Raw genomic sequence first — 18,083 nt, forward strand, 5'->3', positions numbered from 1 at the left:
ACATAAAGAACAAAACTATCAGAATCTTCAGTGACGAACAGAGCTGCCTACAGAGACTTGGTCACTGTAAAATTACCTCTAGATTGGTCACCATGTACTAGAGCAAGTAGCAAGCAGCACCACCCTCGAGCTCACATGGGTCAAAGGGCATACTGGAAAGGAAGATAATGAGAAAGCTGATAAGTTTGCCTCACTGGCCGGTCTTAAGAAGAAATAAGACATCACACTGATTGGGCGATATGCTACAGGTGTAATCACCTTTGCCAGGTTTTGGGATAAAGACAATTTTTATCTCCTTCCATTGTTTAGATATGGATGTAAAAGCGATACAGGTCGTATTATTAGTTTAGGGGACTTAAAACAGGAACTACTGACCAATGCCACTCAAATTTTGGTACTTACTTTATTGTAATCTCTGAATTAAACACGAGTACACTTACAAAAGATATGAGATTTTATTCCATACAAAAACGTAAAATTATATACATTCATCTATGTCATCAATTGTCGATGTACCCATTTTCTCAAGTTGGTGAGAGGTGGTACATATTCAGAAAATTTAAATTTATCACATGCCACGCACGTTTCTTAAACCATTACCAGATTGTAGCCATTCACCAACATTTATTTGTTTGTGGGCATGCACTAAAAATGTCAAACTCTAAATAACTCCCATTTGTTAACAGATTTATCTAATGCTTTGATGTGGTCCACTTAAATGGTACATAGGTAAATTGTACAGTACCTATTCTCCTAAAAGAGTCTCTTTGTACATATAAATGTAAATTGTAATTATTAAATAATAGTCCGCACTTTGTCTACCCCTGAGCTATATAGCATATATTATATATTCTAGTTATGGCCTATGGATCTATATTAGTATTTTAAGTTTGATTTTTTAATTTGACGTAGTAGAATAAGAACAACAGCTTGATGAAATGATGACTTCAATGCAGGTGTGGGAGAAAATTTCATTGACTTTGAATACCTTATTACTGAGATGCCTCAAGCAATAGGAGAGGAAGAATATATATTATTATTATTAACTAGTTTTATTACAATAAAAAATAGCCATGTGCTTTAACTAATATGTTGTAAGTATTTAGAGTTTATATATATTATCATATCCTAAGTGCCTAACGATCAGTTAATCCCCCCTAGGAGAATTTACCCTATTACATGAAGCTGGTTGGCAACTGCAGTATTTATAAATATGTAGTAGGTATTATATTTACGTATGTAAATTCTGAAATATTATAAAAAATGCTACTTTTTTCCGGAATGCGATGCCCGAGATATCTTACGTAGGATGCTCAAATTAAATTAATCCCCCTTCAATCTACTCTGGATTGGAGGTAGCTCAACAACAAAATGCTATTAGATTCCATATCTAAGGATCTGCAAAACCATCTAAGCAATTAAACTGTCCGAATCCTTTTCATTTACAGTAGTCAGGTTTGACAGACCTAGACTTTAACCTGTAGGAACAAAGAGGATCGACAATCTTATACCTAAGACAAAAGGCGTTTTAGGCATATAGCTGCTGTAATGAGGTGGTCGAGAACTTGACAGTTCAAGGAACCTCAATTAAAACTTGCTATAGCTTCCGACTTTAATGACATGCAAATACAGTGCTCAACTTTTAAATATTCATAAAATTACCAAAATAAACATTCAATTTATTAAATAAACACTTCCTCCAAAATAACAATCCCTAAACTGGCCATGAGTTGGCGATAGTGCGCATAATTAGTCCCTCACCTGCACCAAATAAGACAATTAAAGGATTATTATACAACATAAACACTCCTTTGATGACGTTTTCGAAAGGGTGTAATACTTACTATCACCAATACCTTAAAATTAGTTATTAACACAACGAGAAGGCTGATTTTTTAATTTACTGCTCAACTGGGGTGTACCTGTTTCCAATGGCAACGGCGAACACTTTCAACGCTACTGTGGTTGTAAATAAAGTTGAAGCTGCACGCCGCCTCTACTTTCATTAGTACTAATCGCATTTTCGAACCTAAAATGTAATGTTAATAAATATCGATTTAACCACTAGAGTTTAATCGTTCATAATTTACAAAGTTCATTAAATTGACAAACTGAACGTACATCAGTAGGTATATTACAACAAATTAAAACACACATTGCAATATGCTGTGATGTAATAAGTAATTGATTGATCACATTGAAAGAGGAACGCAGCTGCTTTTATAACGAAATGAGTACATATACAATTATATTTACGTATAAATATATTTAGTGATAAATGGCTACAATGTGAAAACAACAATTAAAACATATCAATAAAAATTCGTTACTTATAATACAACTTTTCACACTGCAACATTATCACTATCCTAACTAATTGAGATTCATAAACGAAAAAAAAAACTTACAGCTACATTACCTAAGTAGTATGAAAGTTAACCGTATGTTGTAGTCATTCAGTGTTGGGAGGTGGTGACTTGCCTCTCACATCCGGCACGAATTCGGCAGCTAGAGGATTTAACGTACTTTTCGTGACGTCGAATAAGTCAAGCCGGAAGTTATTGACGAGGTTCATAACCTCATTATCCCTACAACAACAAATCAAAACAACGAGTAAACTAATGTTAACTTACTCGGTCGGTGGGGCGTCTTGCGAATTAATTCTTTCTGTTTGCTCGTCCGTTAAATTACGCTGCTCTTCTTCCAACATTGCTTCAATACATTGTTCCATTAGTTCTTCTTCTTCCAGCTGCTGCATAACTTGCTTGTCAAACTCCTCTTCATGTTCCATCCACAAATACTCTGCAAAGTCGTTTTCTGCACTGTTTGTTGTTGCCTGTTCAATTGGAGCTTCGCCTGGTGGAGAGGTAGAGTTGTCTACCTCATTTTCGGGAATGTGGGGTATATCTTCGTACCCATAATAACCATTACCGACCGGTTTTTGGGGTGGCATTTTCATTTTGACGTTAATGTCTTCTACGCTTGCAGTTACGTGAAAAATTTGTGTATTAACAATTGAGGTGTCAAAAAAGAATTCGCGAGAACGATGTCAATTGTCAAAATTGATGAAGATGTGTCTATATTAACTGCACCGGCGGTTAAATACACCTAACGCTGACAGATGGCGCTGAAAATACAATTCAAATTTCCCAGGGATGCAATATCCAATGGCGGAGTGGAAAGGTTTCAAATTCTCATGGTTGTTAAAAGGTTAAGATTCATCTCTAGCTAAAAAAATTGGCATTCATTGAACGAGAATCCCAAAAATGCTTGAATATATATTGCCAACATTGAAGGAAAAATCTATTGTCCATCCAAGCACGACTGCTCAACCGGTACGAAGCCTTTTCTTATAAATTTTGACCTGTATGATTGGACTAGATTTGAGGAGATCGAACTACTACATCAAAAGTAAAAATCAAACTTTCCCTTGCCCCTTGTTTTGATATAAACAATGTATTGAAACGAACAATCGACCTACCGTCAGCTAGTGAAACTTTAAGCTCATTGCCGAAAGTCACAAAAACCATTTTCAAAATTATTGGCGTCTAGAAGGTGTACCTATGCATGTAAAAACCATTGAGTGGTAGATAAGACCAAAGCAAATATTCCTCCCATTTAAGGGTCCTCAAAATCCTAAGCGTATCCCCTCGCAGCAAAAATTAGAGACTAGAGATTTCTTCAATGTCTCTCCTGTTGATTCCTATCCTGGAGATTTAAGCCAATCATCTTTACACAGTTGAAATCGGAAAAGCATTTTGAATTATAGTCGAAGATGGCCACAATTTTAGTATATATAGCTTCCAGTTTTACCATAACCTTAAAAAATATTGAATGTGACTCTTCCAGATCTTCGTACCTTCTTCATACAATTAGACAATTTCATGTCATTGCATAACGAAGAGCAGGTACTAACATTCGCAGTTTTATTTAGACATTTTGGCCTTAACGTTTAATAAATCCAAAGAAAATTAAGCGATGAATTATATTTGATTGACCCCAAACACTATCAAGTAGTGATGACGCATTTTTGTATATCGATTAATCGATGTCTTTAACTGACTGCTACGACGTATCTACCTGGTACGAATCTGATAAAACTATTATTACGCGAATAGATTAATTAATCAGACGATACGATTATGAGGAGTCATGGACACCTGCAAATGAGTACACTAGAAGAAGCATTCTATCATCTTACTATTTATACTAAAATCAAATTTCAAAATATGTGAAGGACAGAAAAACAAAATTTTTTAATGGATAATGTTTAATTGCTTAGTTAATTATGTGATGCGTAGAAAAAAAATAGAATACTGCAAATAAGACACTTGGTTCTACTGCGGGATCACACAATCACTCACAGTTAAAAAATTTTTTATTTGATAAGTCTTGGTTCCGTAAGGAACCTGATAATAAAATATATAGGATTTTTACTTTTCGGATTAGAAAACACAAAATAATTTTTCCTTGTCGAGGTTTGGTCGAGTTCTGGAGAGTTTATCGTATTCTAAGACCTAAAGGAATATTCTTGACAATTTTTAGTAGAATTTGTCTGATAGGAGTTCCCAGTAGCCCCTTAAGAAAGCTGGAAGTTTCTCTAAGATGGTTTTGGCGGGCGATAATAAGAAAAAGATGGAGGATTTTACATTTGCCAGTAACAAATAGAAAAATAGCGTTGGAGTTTTTACTATAATTGTGGGCAGTTCCTCGAAACAAAAAGATTAATAAGCTATTTCGTATTTCAGGTGCTATGGGACCGTATCTCGTTAGAATTTTTGAGTTCGATTGGAATTCCGAATGTAACCTCAAGGATCTATGGCTGGGGAAAATATTTACCAACCCATCTTCTAGGACTATTGGGACTCGTGGTTCTATATCTAAACAGTAGGGCGAATAAATTTTTGGAATTTAAAACAATATCTTCGGTTGCCGAAATACCTCTATATTTTGAAAACCCCTTGCATTTTAATTAGGCCCTAAACTCTATTATTAAACGGCAGAACAAAACGATTTAGGGGAGTCGATGGTGTGTGTCGTCTCTTTGTCTGTCCATGAACATGAAAAGTGGCAAACGCTTGATTCGTTTGGTAAAAATATAAAGTCATCAAACCATTGTAAAAAGAAACGACAAGCTGATTGTGGTCTTCTGTTTCGATAATTACGGTAGAAGGAAAAGTGATATTAATATAAGATTTAGATTGAAAGGCTTTGACTTATGAAGGGTCTAAAAATTAAATTGCAAACTAAAGAGGGAATCCATTTGCTTTGCAAATGCTTTTGAAAACGTCAAAGCCCATCTGAAGGGATTTTACTGACACAATCCAAAGCCTTCAGTGTAGAAAAATGGAATTTCAAGCATTTAATTCGTATAGTAAACAATTGATACGTTACATGTTATTGTTTTATAATATATACAAATGGTTCTTACTAATCAGGAGGTATGCGTAACTCGATATCAACATGCCTGCCATCGTTATTACTAATACCTCAATGTCAAATTATCAACCCATCCTAAGAATCGGGGAGAACTACAATTTTTTTTTCGAAAACAAGTTTTCGGGCTTCCTGTAGTTATTCGCTCAATTATATTAGATTTCTCAATATGTTTCTCTTTAATGTTCTATTTAGGTGCAATGAACATTTTTGAAAAGTTTGAAGAACTCAAGATCCCACGGGTGGTTTGCTGAACTTACGAAATTTTCAAAATTGTACAATTCAATTTTTTCACCCTGCATGGGAGAAAAGCTGACGCTCCCTTCCCCCTCCTTTTCCTCTGAACCAACCGGTGAACGCACCAATCGACACAATTAACACGTGATCAGTAATGCTTATGTACTTATGCAAGTACAATGAGTTCAATAAAGATAGAAAAAATAGTTTACCCCTCTACTTTTGAGTACTTTGTATAAGTACTTCTGCAAGACGCCGTTAAGTTCATTTACTTGCTCAAAAGTTTTACTGCAAAGTGAAAATGTTTTTAATGTCAGTCAGATTTGTGGTAAAGATGAGTTTAATTGCTTGTCTTCTACATTTTGTTATGGGCAATCAAACTTTGGTTAATAATACAACTGCCACCCATTCCCATAATGCTACAGGTGAGCACATTATTTTTAGTTATATCATTGAAGAACCAGATTCAATGGTTATATTTTATAATTTCGAAATTTGCAGGCAATCCGATGACAGAGATAAAAACCAAAAATGTAATCATTTTAGTGGTAATTCTCCTGCTATTCGTTGTTTCAATGGTTGGAGCCTATTATGTGACTTCTTCCGACTTCAGTTTTACAAAAAGTGAGCGCACAAAGAAGTGTGCAAGAAACACCCCACGCTCTGCCAAGAAACAGAAAAAATGTTGCCAATATGTTCCAATGGTTCAACCAGGTGAGTACTTGGAAAGTTTGTCGTGTATCAACACATTTTGAAATTATAGATGACGCAGACTGCGCCCAGTACGAAGCTGACCCTCTTCTTTCTTAAAAAAAAATGAGTATGGTAGACCCAAAACTTCTGAAATGTAGTTGATATAGAGTTAGTTAGTTAGTGTAGTTACCCATTTATTCGTAGCAATGTTGTAGTTATGTAACTTAAGACTTGTTTTTTGGACGTAATACAATTTTTGTTGTGTGCAATCTTAGCTTGCAAAAGAGTTTTCTTTATGCTCCCCACAACACTGGATCCTTTTTGAAAATTAATTATAAGATTCGCCCAAATATGTATGTTGAATGGTGTCAAGGGTCATAATATCCACCTGGCAGGTTGTGATAATGTAAGTTGTCAATTGTGAGCTGTTAGATGTCGAATATACACAACGGAAGTTGCTGGAAGTCTAGATTTCTTATGGGGTATGTGTGTGCCGCGCCGTGTGGTCTCAATGGTCTTCGACGCGATGTCGCCGGACTACCGGAAGTCGCCCAAAGCAAAATGGAGGCCGAAGCCTAGATCTTGATACGTGTGACTGTTATACAGTGTGTCTTTTCTGCGATTTTTAGAGTAAGGAACATAAACAAATTTACATTATCGTCATCCCAGGTCAATGTACCAAAACTCGTTTCCATTGTACCTGGGGAGGTTTTACCACTTAGGGACTATGCTATTAACTATTAACATACACAATTATCTAGTGATATTAAATATAACACACCTAAAACAGTTATTGCCTTTCGGATCATATGGACAAAGAAAGTTATAAAGAAAACTTTCATAATCGTTAGAAATATTTGCCAACAAAGGAAAGGTTGAATCATGTCTTAAATGAGACCTGTCCAGACGAAGCATAAACAATTCCTTAGATTCTGGTATCTATTAATTGTGCTTTCCTTTAATAGACACACAGCAAGGAAAATAGAAAACAACAATGGCTTACATTACACCAAACCCTTAGATCAACCTAGGATCTAAGACCAAACCTAATTTTTCGAAAAAAGGCAGTTAATTTTTATCGTGAACTATCCCGAAAACTCGAAGATTTTAAAAAAGTGTACCTAAAAACTGCAAAAAAACTCTAACCACGACAAGCTTATCCACGGTTTTACCCACAAAAAGCCATGTAGAATATTACTCAACTCGAAACGGTAATGAAGCTGCACGACGACGACAAGACATCGCCAACACAAAAAGGGAAAAGACGCAAGCCATATTTGCATTTGTGGACCTATATCGACGGAAACCCGTCTGCTTAGCACAAGAAGGTCTCAAGCCACAATATTAGCCGATTATTCACCATTCTCTCTCAAAGTTTGCCCAGACAAGAGGTAACACTAATTGGTCTATAACTTCCAGAGAGAAGGATCTTTTCTTGCCTTTAGGATAGGAACAATGATTTATCCATTGTAAGGGATATAAGCTATTTGCCCACATTGTACATAGACAGCATACAAGTTAGGAAATGACCAGGAAGGTTTTTCTGCATGTCATTTTTAATTGCATCTAATACCCCTGATGTTACTTTAGTATGTTTAATTGCTGCTTTCATTTCCATCATGTGGAAAGGTAAGTGTAATCAAGCTGTTGAGGGCATTCAAAATTCATATTTAGCTCCCTGTCATGTTTGTTTTCGGTAAATCTTGGTTCGTAATATTTTATTGGTACTGCTAACCCGTTCAACAGGCAAAAGTATGATGATGGTACCACAGCCATAGTCGCCGGGAATAGCATTAGTGAGCGCAATTTTCAATTCAATTGGTTCAACTTTAACAAGCTCTTCCTAAACAATGAACCTACAAATAACAGGGAAATACCTGGCTATGTGTGTCGACGCTAACCTCATCTGGAAATGTCACTGGCTGTGTTTAATCAAAAAACTTAATACTTGCTGATTTCAAATTCGCAGTATCAAACAACTCATTGGGTTACATTATACGGTCTCCTACTGCTATGCCGAGGTTCAGTCGAAATTACATTCCATAATCATATCATATCATCATCATATCATATTTATTATTTGTCACAAAATACATTCCATATACTTGTATAAGAACAGAACGTACGTAACAATGTGTCATGTGTAAAATATAAATATAAATATTTTACATAAATTATAATGTTAAGGTAAAGCATACAATGAACAATAAAACAATAAAATCATCTTTCGAGATATTCGTTCAAGTGGTAATATGACTGCTCCATCAAAAAGTTTTTGAGCGTTATTCTAAATTTCGAAAAGGAAGTAATTTCTTTAATGTTGCTCGGTAAGGCATTGAAAATTTGGCACGCTCGGAATAACAAATTCTTTTGAAAGAGTGTGGTCCTATGTCTACAAGGATACAAGTGAGTTTTTTTACGTGTGTGTCGGGATTTATGAAACTTGATTGGTTTTTAAACGCGTAGCAAGATATTTCGAGGATATATGTGTCAACTACCGTTAGTATTTTTAACTCTTTAAAAAATATCCTAAGTACAGGGAGTTTTACATGGTAAGGAGCTCGTTTTTGCAATACTAGGATCCGTTGCACATGCGCACTGCCACCCCAATTTGAAATATTATATTATCGAATGTGCGAGTGAAAGCTTGAGCAGTACACAGTAAGCAATGTGGATTTGTTGCATAATTTTTTTAACGCATTCAGTGTATAACAGCAGCTTCGTGTAAGTTTACAAACATTATCAATATGAAAAAACCAGGTGAGATCATGGCTTATTGTTAGACCGAGCATTTTAATAGTTTCAGAGCACTTCAAAATATTGGATTCAATTTTTGTGGCACCAAAAGGGATCACGGCAGTTTTACTGGAATTAAGGATCAAATTATTATCATTGCACCACTTATTTATTTGATCTAGCGTGTGAGTAATTTTTTGTTTTAAATCTAGTGCACTGTTTGCCGTTATTAGGATGTTTGTATCGTCAGCGTAACATATAACAAAGATACTGTCCTCAACAGCACTCGCTTTAACAAAAGGTACGAGATCATTACTGTAAATGACAAATAAAGTAGGACCCAGTATGGATCCTTGCGGGACTCCTGACAAAATTGGCGTTGCTACACCGCGCTGCCCATTAGGTAATTCAACTAGCTGCGATCTGCCCCGTAAGTAGGATTCAAACAATTTTAGAATAGTTCCTCGAATACCGTAATGGGATAACTTACTAATCAACTTTTCATGGCAAACAGTGTCGAAAGCCGCAGAAAAATCAACAAAAACACCTACGGTTAAAAGCCTACGATCGACAGCTGTTACAGCTCTGGCAACATACTCACATAGCGCTGTGTCAGTCGACCTGTTTTTTATAAAACCATGTTGAGAGTTATTAATGATCTTAAATGTTGTTAGATAACTAATTAATTGATTATTAATAACAATTTCGAAAACTTTAGAAAATCTGGACAACAAGCTGATCGGCCTGTAGTTGCAGACGTCACTTGGATTTCCTTTTTTTAACAGTGGCCTTACTTTAGACGACTCAGAAAAATACCGGTGCTACAACTTAAATTGATAATGTGGCATAGAGGCTTAGATATTAAAACATTGACCGATTTTATTAAATTGTTACTAATTTCGTCGTATCCACAAGAAAACGAAGATTTCAATGACCGAACCGCAGATCGTAGATCTTCATCAACAATCGGTGTTACAAACATCGAATTACTAAATGACGGTGAAAAAGGCATGTTTCTATTATAAGTTGGTTGACTAGTAATGTTATAAAAACGTGAAAAATGAGTGGTGAACATATCAATGGCCTTAGGGTCAGATACAGTAGCTCCATCCTCGGTGATCTTTACATCTTTACATTTAATACGACCAGTTTCTGTGTTTATAATATTCCAGATTGTTTTAGTTTTATTAGTAGAGCTCTTTAATTTAGAATCGTAGAATAACTGTTTTGATGCAAGCAGTTGCTTTTGATAGTAAGCATGGGACTCTTTATAATTATTAGTGAGTTCGGGACATGCAATAGACTCCGAAATGAAAACGTTGTCTAGACAGGTTTTTGTTGTGGGCGTAACCCTCGTTGGTTCATGGAGTAATATTTTTAGACCAAAAGAGTATAAAAGGTCATTAAGCGCGGTCGTATTTACATTTACGGTATTTAGAAAATTAATATTAAAATCACCACACAAGATAATTTTTGAAACAGACACTATTTCTTCTAAGATATTTTCCAGTAAATTAAGGAATATGGCAACATCTCCACCTGGTGGTCTATATGCAGCAACAACGACACAGTTTAGATTAATTAGCTTAACTGCACAAAACTCAAAATGACCCTCGCAGGGTTGTACGTTTAATTTGAATGCAGTAACGTGTACATCATTTTTGCTGTAAATTGCCGTTCCCCCATGCTTCATTGAAATACGGCAAAATTGCGAAACCAACGAGTAATTAGTAATGTTTAGACACATTAATTTATCTTTAGGTTGCCAGTGCTCAGTAAATAACAACAAATCTAGTGAATGCTTAGCAGAGATTAGTTCTAAATCTAGTAATTTATTTGACAGACACTGGATATTCTGATGGAGCAGAGATATACTCGTTCCTAGACAAAGATGAGCGTTTCTGGTTTTTTTAGTGGCTATTATACTATTATTAACAACTGTCTTAGAATTATTATTTACATTGTCGTTGTAGTTTTTTATAAAAAATTTTTGCACTCACTAATAGTTTTGGATACACAAGATTATCATAGTTGATGTAGGTGACGCGCCCGTTGACCTGTGTTTCCATACATGAATTCAAGATACCAATTACTTCTCTTAAAAGTATCAATTTACCCATTCTATTTAAGTGTAAACCGTGTTTGGTGAAATGTCTAGAATTTAATAAGCTATTTACATCTATATACATGAAACGTCCCGAGTGTTTTTTAAGCGCACTGTAAACCATGGTATTGTTCTGGTAGATGAATTTATTTAAAACCACTCTATTTGACCAAAAAGGAGTTGAGATACATATCAGGTTTAGTCTCTGAGTAAGGCCGCTTAATTTCTTGTTCTTGTCTCGATTTTGGTTCCCTTAAGAGCATCGTTGGATCCACCCATCACAATTAAATAATCCTCACATGTAAAATGCTTTGTCAGTTCTTCTACGTTAACAAGTACTTCATCCAAGCTCGCGTTAGGTTTGAAAAAGTTTGATATGTTATACTTGGCGTCCGGCATTAGGTCACGGAGCAATATTCCTATGCCTCTGGCTTGACTATCACCCAAAATTAGGATTTCATTTTTTCGTTTCGAAGATGAAGGAGCGTTCTCCGATGATAGTCGTCGTCGGTCAGTTTTTGGCACCAGCCTTGGGGTGGGATCATGGATTATGGAAGTGGACGAAATCGGGTTGCTAGTTGCCCCAACAAGTTCGTCAAACAGCGATTTATTAGCGGCTTTGTCACATACAACTTGTGAAGCAGTATTAAGCGATGAAAGAGCTTCGTTTACTTTTTGAGATGCGTCAAAAGAATTAGACCGGTCACGATTGCGTTTAGGTGTAGATTGCTTTTTAGTTTTATTTGCTCGTGTCACAACTTGGACGGCTACGTCATTCTTATTTGAAATCGCACGCGTTCCCTCGTTGACAACTTTTTTTGAGTTTTTCAAAACATTAGTACCTGTATCTTTAGCGATTACGTCGGTTTGAGTAGAGTTTGAAACAAATTTATATGCAGTTTGGATGGCAACATCATTACAATACTTCACAGTTTGAGTTGCTGTGTGTGTACAGTTTACATTAGGCTTTGGTTTTACAACTTCCGATTCTAGTTTTTCTAAAAGCTCAAGGTTTTCTTTACGTAGGTTTTTGATTTCCATTTTTTGGTTAAAAACAAATAGTTGCAGTTTGGAATTTTCTTCGGTAAGTGAACTCTTCATTGAAGTGCTCTCATTGAGGTTGTCTTCGATCTGTCTTTTGAGGGAGTAGTTGTACTTTTTAAGTGATGATATTTCAAGCTGTAATTCGTTAATTACAACAATGTGATCCATGACTGCCGTAGATAATTAATTAAACCTCTGTTTGCACAATAAATATAAAAATTGGAAATACGTCAAGATTAAATAAATAAACAACTTTATAAGTAGATATGTAGACGTTTGCAGTGGAATTCCCACAAAATTGGAAATTTACGATTACCACTTACATATTATACATCGCTTTCAATAATTGCGGTCAACATAAAATTTGGCTTTTTGTTCGCTCCACACGCTACAACACTACTGTTTTTTACACATTTAGATGTAGTGTCTCCACATGCACAACATCACGTCAAATCAATTAAAAAAACAATACTTTCACGTTAGTTTTGCCACAAAATACACAGCGCCGATACGCATTCGACCGACGTTCAAACATATATCCATATCCATATACCTTTGATATTTACGCAAGGCTTACTTCTTCTCTCTGATTGCAGATTTCACTGCCTGATTCCACCACGGTACGTATTCAATCAGGTGACGATGCTTGAAGACGCCGCATCATACTTTGTATTAGTGATGGAGTCGACGTCAAAAGAATTCGGAGTATTCATACATTTACATTTATTCAGGTTCTGATGAAAAAGACTCCAATTTGCCTTTTTTGATATCCATCTTTCTGCTGTAAACTGTACTAAATTGTACAGTGTTTGTTCTTATAATAGAAAAGTGATCGATGTAGTCTGTGTGGTTACAGCATTGAGGTTTCAGGGAAAAATTGACCTGTAGTAAACCATTACACGACCGTTTGTCTATTTGCATATCTTTTTTATGTGACTGGATTTGCTCGTGTTTTGAAAACATTCTTCTATAATTTTATTATTTTATTTGTGTTATACCCATCAGCAGTTGTAGCTGGTAGCGATTTAACTTTTCCACATTGCTGTCGGTACAACTGAACTTCAACATTTCTCTAACTCATAAAGTAAATCTTTGAGATTCCATTTCCTGTCAAATGTATCCAGTATTGTTCGTCTGACTACGTCAATGCCAACTTTCGCAACGTGGCCAAAAAGCTACTGAAAGAAGTCTCATGGTTCTAACAAATACCAGAAACACACCTGAATGCAGGCATACTTGCCTGAAATGTTACAGTGAAACGGATCCATCTGCAACTTAATTGTCTGACTCTTTTGTCTACTAGATCTGTAACTCATACGCAAAGGATTGGAGGCAATAGATGTATCATATTTTAAAAAAATTATTGCACTTGCAGATCATGCTGATATCAAGAATTGTCATCATTTTTTTAAAGGTCTCAACGTATTATTAAATCTCTATTGGTGATTATTAACAAAAGGTAAACATCGTAGGGTACATTTGCTCTACGAGAAAAGTACATAAATGTAATCATACAAATGGGAGTGTTACGATTTGGTGTACACCAATGTATCAAAAAAATCGAAGTGCAATTGAAGAATTATTAACAACTAGCTTTTGTCCAGCCACTTAATACGCGCATAAACACTACCCCCGTCTTAATTCAGTTTTTCCCCGTTCCCGTGGGAATTTCGGGCAATTCTCTATTAGCGCCCTAAAATCCCCAGGTTCGACTGTGCGTTGTCTGTCAGTAACGGAAGAGTTTACGTACAGATGAAGTTAACATAAAATTTAAATAAATATGAAATATCTGGAATTGAATTTGGATTTTCTAACGGGTGTATCTTTATACATATATCGGAATCCTCGAAGTGTGTTTTGGTTACGAAGTAGGTTTTATATTAAACAGCTGATATCTCCCGAAACTTCCCTGCAAATCCTCGGAGATTTGAGATCCTCACAGCGATCTCTTGATCACCGAACTTGTATATCTTCTATATTGTGGGCCTAAGAAACGTTTGGAGGCCGACGAGTCTATGATAACGTAAGGGTTGAAACGTGTAGTACACCAACACACCCAAAAAGTTTTGCGAAACAGTGAAAAAATCTTAAATACATATTTTAATGTTCTCTAGTAATTGTGGCCATTTTGCATTCGGTCAATTCGTTCCAAAAATTGAACCTTTCGGAATAATAGGCAGCATAAAATTGGAGCCCAGGAAATATTCACCTACAGAGAATTCAATGCTGGTTAATTCGCAACAGAAAATTAGAAATCGTTCCCTGAATGTTTGTGTAGGTAAACTCATCACGGCGAGATCTTTTCAGGAAAAGGCCCTGGGGTTCAGGCGAGCTTCGGGAGGAGGACGAATATCCTGAAGACTTCTGGCGGCGAACATAATGGGTGGATTTTTACTGGATATATTTTTCGCCGGCAAACAAATCTCATAACTTTTTCCTGTAAGGCACTAAACTATTATACTCATTAATACATAAATGTGTAAAAGCCAATAACTGTTCTTGTAGAAAATAATCTCTTCTATTGAGAATTCCATCCATTCTTACAAGATGTAATTTTTTTTCACTCGAGACGAGTTCGATTTCTACGTAGCCCTGGTGTGGGTTCAGAGAATCCAGTCCAAAATTATTTCCTTGCAAACTATCATATGGCACAAACCTTATTCGAAAATAATGAAAATATTCATCAAAGTTAGAAGCGATCTGCGGGCTTCAACAATTTTTCCAAAATAAAAGCATACATACTGTTACAGTAATATATTATCGTGACATCTACATTACCAATACGCACCAGGAGAATATGATGAGCATAAAATACAAAACAAAACCATGTCCCCAATTTACTTTTCACCTTGAATGTTTGTTCAATACTCATTCGGCTACAATGGCTGCACCCCAGAAATAATTTCCAGAGCTTTGAACTACAGAACCAGCCCCCCTTCTCCAAGTCAGTCTAAAAGTAATTAAATAAGTTTGTTGACACCATATTTTATCGTTTAGAGGCACGCTGATTAGTCATTAAATTCTTTCCACCACTGATCAGAAATTTTGATTATATTTTTTTTTGACTTTCATTCTTTGTTACGGTAAATATGACGAATCACTGATTTTGTTGGCGATTATCTTCCATCTTTTACACAATTTTCGTATTTTATTTGTCCCGTGTTTTCATTCAAATCCATGGATACTTTAGTAAATTAGCAAAATTGCAGTAGAATTTAGTATGTTTTAATTAGTTGTGGTGCTACAAATTTTGCAAAAAAAAAAATTTTGAGGTATAACCGCGCCGTTGAATCAGCGTGAATTTCACGAATTAATTAATTTGGTTTTACTTATAGATTAGCATTTTGATCGATCCTTGCAATATCTTTCGATGGGTTCTTGCAAATTAGAATCGCAGGTAAATTGTAGAGGGGGAAGATGCATACCATCAGTTTTATAAGACGAGGCTTTGAAAATATCTTCATTGCGCGACCATCGTGTTTTATGTTTTATCTTCCCTTAAAATGGGGATGAGGAGAATTTTTGTTTATTTGTACCTTATTGTGTTATATTGTGATATTGTTGCTAGTGACGTTTTAAATGATGAAGATGATGTTGTAGTAATTGAAGGTAACGATCGATATTTGTTTTGAACCTATTTTGCTTTTGTTAGATTTAGATAATATACAAACCTTTTTGAATCGTAACTTACTTGAGTATTGCAATTTTTTCTGATTGACAATAACAAATAATTTAAGAGTGAAGCGTTAAATTGTAAACAGATTTAGCAAAGGTGTGTAAAATGTCGTTTGTATAAATACAAACACCAACGGTAGCTGTTGGCCACTGCCAAGGTCGTGCAGAACATTCACCTGTTTGACCGGACTATAATAGTGATATGCGACATGTTTTGCATCCCACCGCGAGTCAATTAATCATTGCAAAAAATGTGCTAATAGTAAACTTCTTAACTATTTTCAGCTGCGGGGAATTCGTCAGCGCGTGATAACAGGCAGCTCATATCGTCTGTTCCTTTGATGCCTTACAATGACCAACTCTTCATAGGAAATCCGGCTACGGGTTCGCTTTTAACTAGCCGCTGCTATACCAGTAAAGGTGTGTTAGGGAAATGCATGTCGTTCCGACAATGTTATCCTTTTTTCAAGCTACCCGAGTTAAATAATTGGGACAGTTGGATATTAGGAATGTACGATACATGCAGATTTTATACAGCCCAGGGGCGTCAGGTACGGTCTTTAGGTTACAGAATCAATTATTTAACCTTATCCTTTTCAGTTGTTTGGAGTTTGCTGCACTTCTTCTTCGGAACAAAACCCTACAACAACTACTAAACCATCAACTACTCCCGAATCAGAAAACCTTAACGTACAAAATACAGACAGTGTAAAGAAACCTAACTATCCTCCGGTTGCTAGTTGGCCTCCAACACATCCACCACTTCCTACTCATCCACCGCACCATACAATACCGCCACTACCCACTCACGCACCTTCACCCTCCTATCCATATCCGCATCCGTTCCCAACCGTACCCGTAACTCAACCGGCACCTAAACCTCCTAAACCACCCACCGGAGCCACGCAACGACCTACATATCAACCAACATATAAACCTGTACAAACCACTCCCGTAACGCACTTGCCACCTTTGGATGCATCGTGCGGGGCGAAAAATGGTTATCAAGATCAAGAAAGAATCGTCGGAGGCCACAATGCTGATTTGGGAGAATGGCCATGGATAGCCGGTTTGTTCAATGGTGGTCGCCAATTTTGTGGCGGTTCTCTTATTGATAACATTCATATCCTCTCTGCCGCACATTGTGTTGCACAGTAAGTATGCTGGCCAAACCCATCTTGTGCAAACTGACGGCAATAACAATCAACAAAAATGAGAAATTGCTTCTTGGAACCGTTTAGAAACTAATCTTGATTCATATACGTGCTAACCACCACAATTTATTCATATATTTTTACAGTATGAGTTCCTGGGATGTTGCAAGATTAACTGTTCGGTTAGGAGATCATAATATAAAAACGGATAGTGAGGTGAAACACATTGAAAGGAAAGTAAAAAGGGTGGTCCGTCATAGAGGATTTGACGCAAGAACATTGGTAAATGCTTGCTCTTGATAATTCGTACTATTAACAACTACTCCTGCAGTATAACGACGTTGCCATTTTGACTATGGATTCACCAGTAGTTTTTACTCACCAAGTTCGTCCAATTTGTTTACCGCAGAGTTCTCGCGATTCGCATGCGGGAAAAACAGCCACCGTGATTGGGTGGGGTAGTATTCGTGAAAGTAAGTCGACACCGACAGTAATTCACAATTAGTCAATTTTTCTATAATAGGTGGTCCACAACCGTCGGTGCTGCAGGAAGTAAGTATTTCGATCTGGAGTAATAATGATTGTCGAACTAAGTATGGACCGGCGGCACCTGGAGGAATTACTGACCACATGCTTTGTGCAGGTCAGGCGAATCGGGATTCGTGTAGTGTACGTAATTAGTAATTAGTTGCACGCGATAATATCACCGAACTAATTTTAGGGAGATAGTGGAGGACCTCTTATGGTAAACGATGGAAAATGGGTGCAAGTGGGAATTGTTTCGTGGGGCATCGGATGCGGTAAAGGGCAATATCCAGGTGTATATAGTAGGGTACAATATTTTCTGCCTTGGATTCAGAAGAACATTAAATAATCTTAAATCTCTAAGGTTAAATAAATAATCAATGTTAAAAAATGAATATCTACTTATTTTCTGTAGCTGCGCGTTTGTATTTGGAGGAATTGCGTTTGATATTTCAGGGGGCGTTGCGCATCTGATTACA

The 18,083-nt window shown here is 36.3% G+C and overlaps 3 protein-coding genes across 5 annotated transcripts; 2 read left to right on the plus strand and 1 right to left on the minus strand.

Moving 5' to 3' along the window:
• Positions 1–388: 388 nt before the first annotated feature.
• Positions 389–3,056, minus strand: LOC116165789 (polyadenylate-binding protein-interacting protein 2-like). 3 transcript variants are annotated; one of them, XM_031480469.1, is made up of 3 exons: positions 2,634–3,056; positions 2,420–2,588; positions 389–2,029 (listed from the first exon to the last, which is right to left on the minus strand). In XM_031480469.1, the coding sequence occupies exons 1-2, from the start codon at positions 2,957–2,959 to the stop codon at positions 2,453–2,455; spliced, it is 462 nt and encodes a 153-aa protein (XP_031336329.1). In that variant the 5' UTR covers positions 2,960–3,056; the 3' UTR covers positions 389–2,029; positions 2,420–2,452. The 3 variants fall into 3 exon arrangements, with proteins under 3 accessions (XP_031336329.1, XP_031336330.1, XP_031336328.1); XM_031480470.1 differs by having other exon boundaries at positions 2,409–2,588; XM_031480468.1 differs by lacking the exon at positions 389–2,029 and having other exon boundaries at positions 2,057–2,588.
• Positions 3,057–5,956: 2,900 nt separating this feature from the next.
• Positions 5,957–6,640, plus strand: LOC116166212. Its single transcript, XM_031481075.1, has 3 exons — positions 5,957–6,098; positions 6,175–6,387; positions 6,437–6,640. Exons 1-3 carry the CDS (start codon positions 5,975–5,977, stop codon positions 6,481–6,483), a joined length of 384 nt encoding a protein of 127 aa, XP_031336935.1. The 5' UTR covers positions 5,957–5,974; the 3' UTR covers positions 6,484–6,640.
• A 9,044-nt stretch (positions 6,641–15,684) lies between these two features.
• Positions 15,685–18,060, plus strand: LOC116166097 (proclotting enzyme-like). The gene is made up of 7 exons (XM_031480935.1): positions 15,685–15,859; positions 16,211–16,476; positions 16,526–17,079; positions 17,226–17,361; positions 17,411–17,552; positions 17,603–17,748; positions 17,801–18,060. Exons 1-7 carry the CDS (start codon positions 15,754–15,756, stop codon positions 17,951–17,953), a joined length of 1,503 nt encoding a protein of 500 aa, XP_031336795.1. The 5' UTR covers positions 15,685–15,753; the 3' UTR covers positions 17,954–18,060.
• The last annotated feature ends 23 nt before the right edge of the window (positions 18,061–18,083 follow it).

This window comes from Photinus pyralis, unplaced genomic scaffold (genome assembly GCF_008802855.1).
Source record: "Photinus pyralis isolate 1611_PpyrPB1 unplaced genomic scaffold, Ppyr1.3 Ppyr1.4_LG3a, whole genome shotgun sequence".
Classification (NCBI taxonomy): domain Eukaryota; kingdom Metazoa; phylum Arthropoda; class Insecta; order Coleoptera; family Lampyridae; genus Photinus; species Photinus pyralis.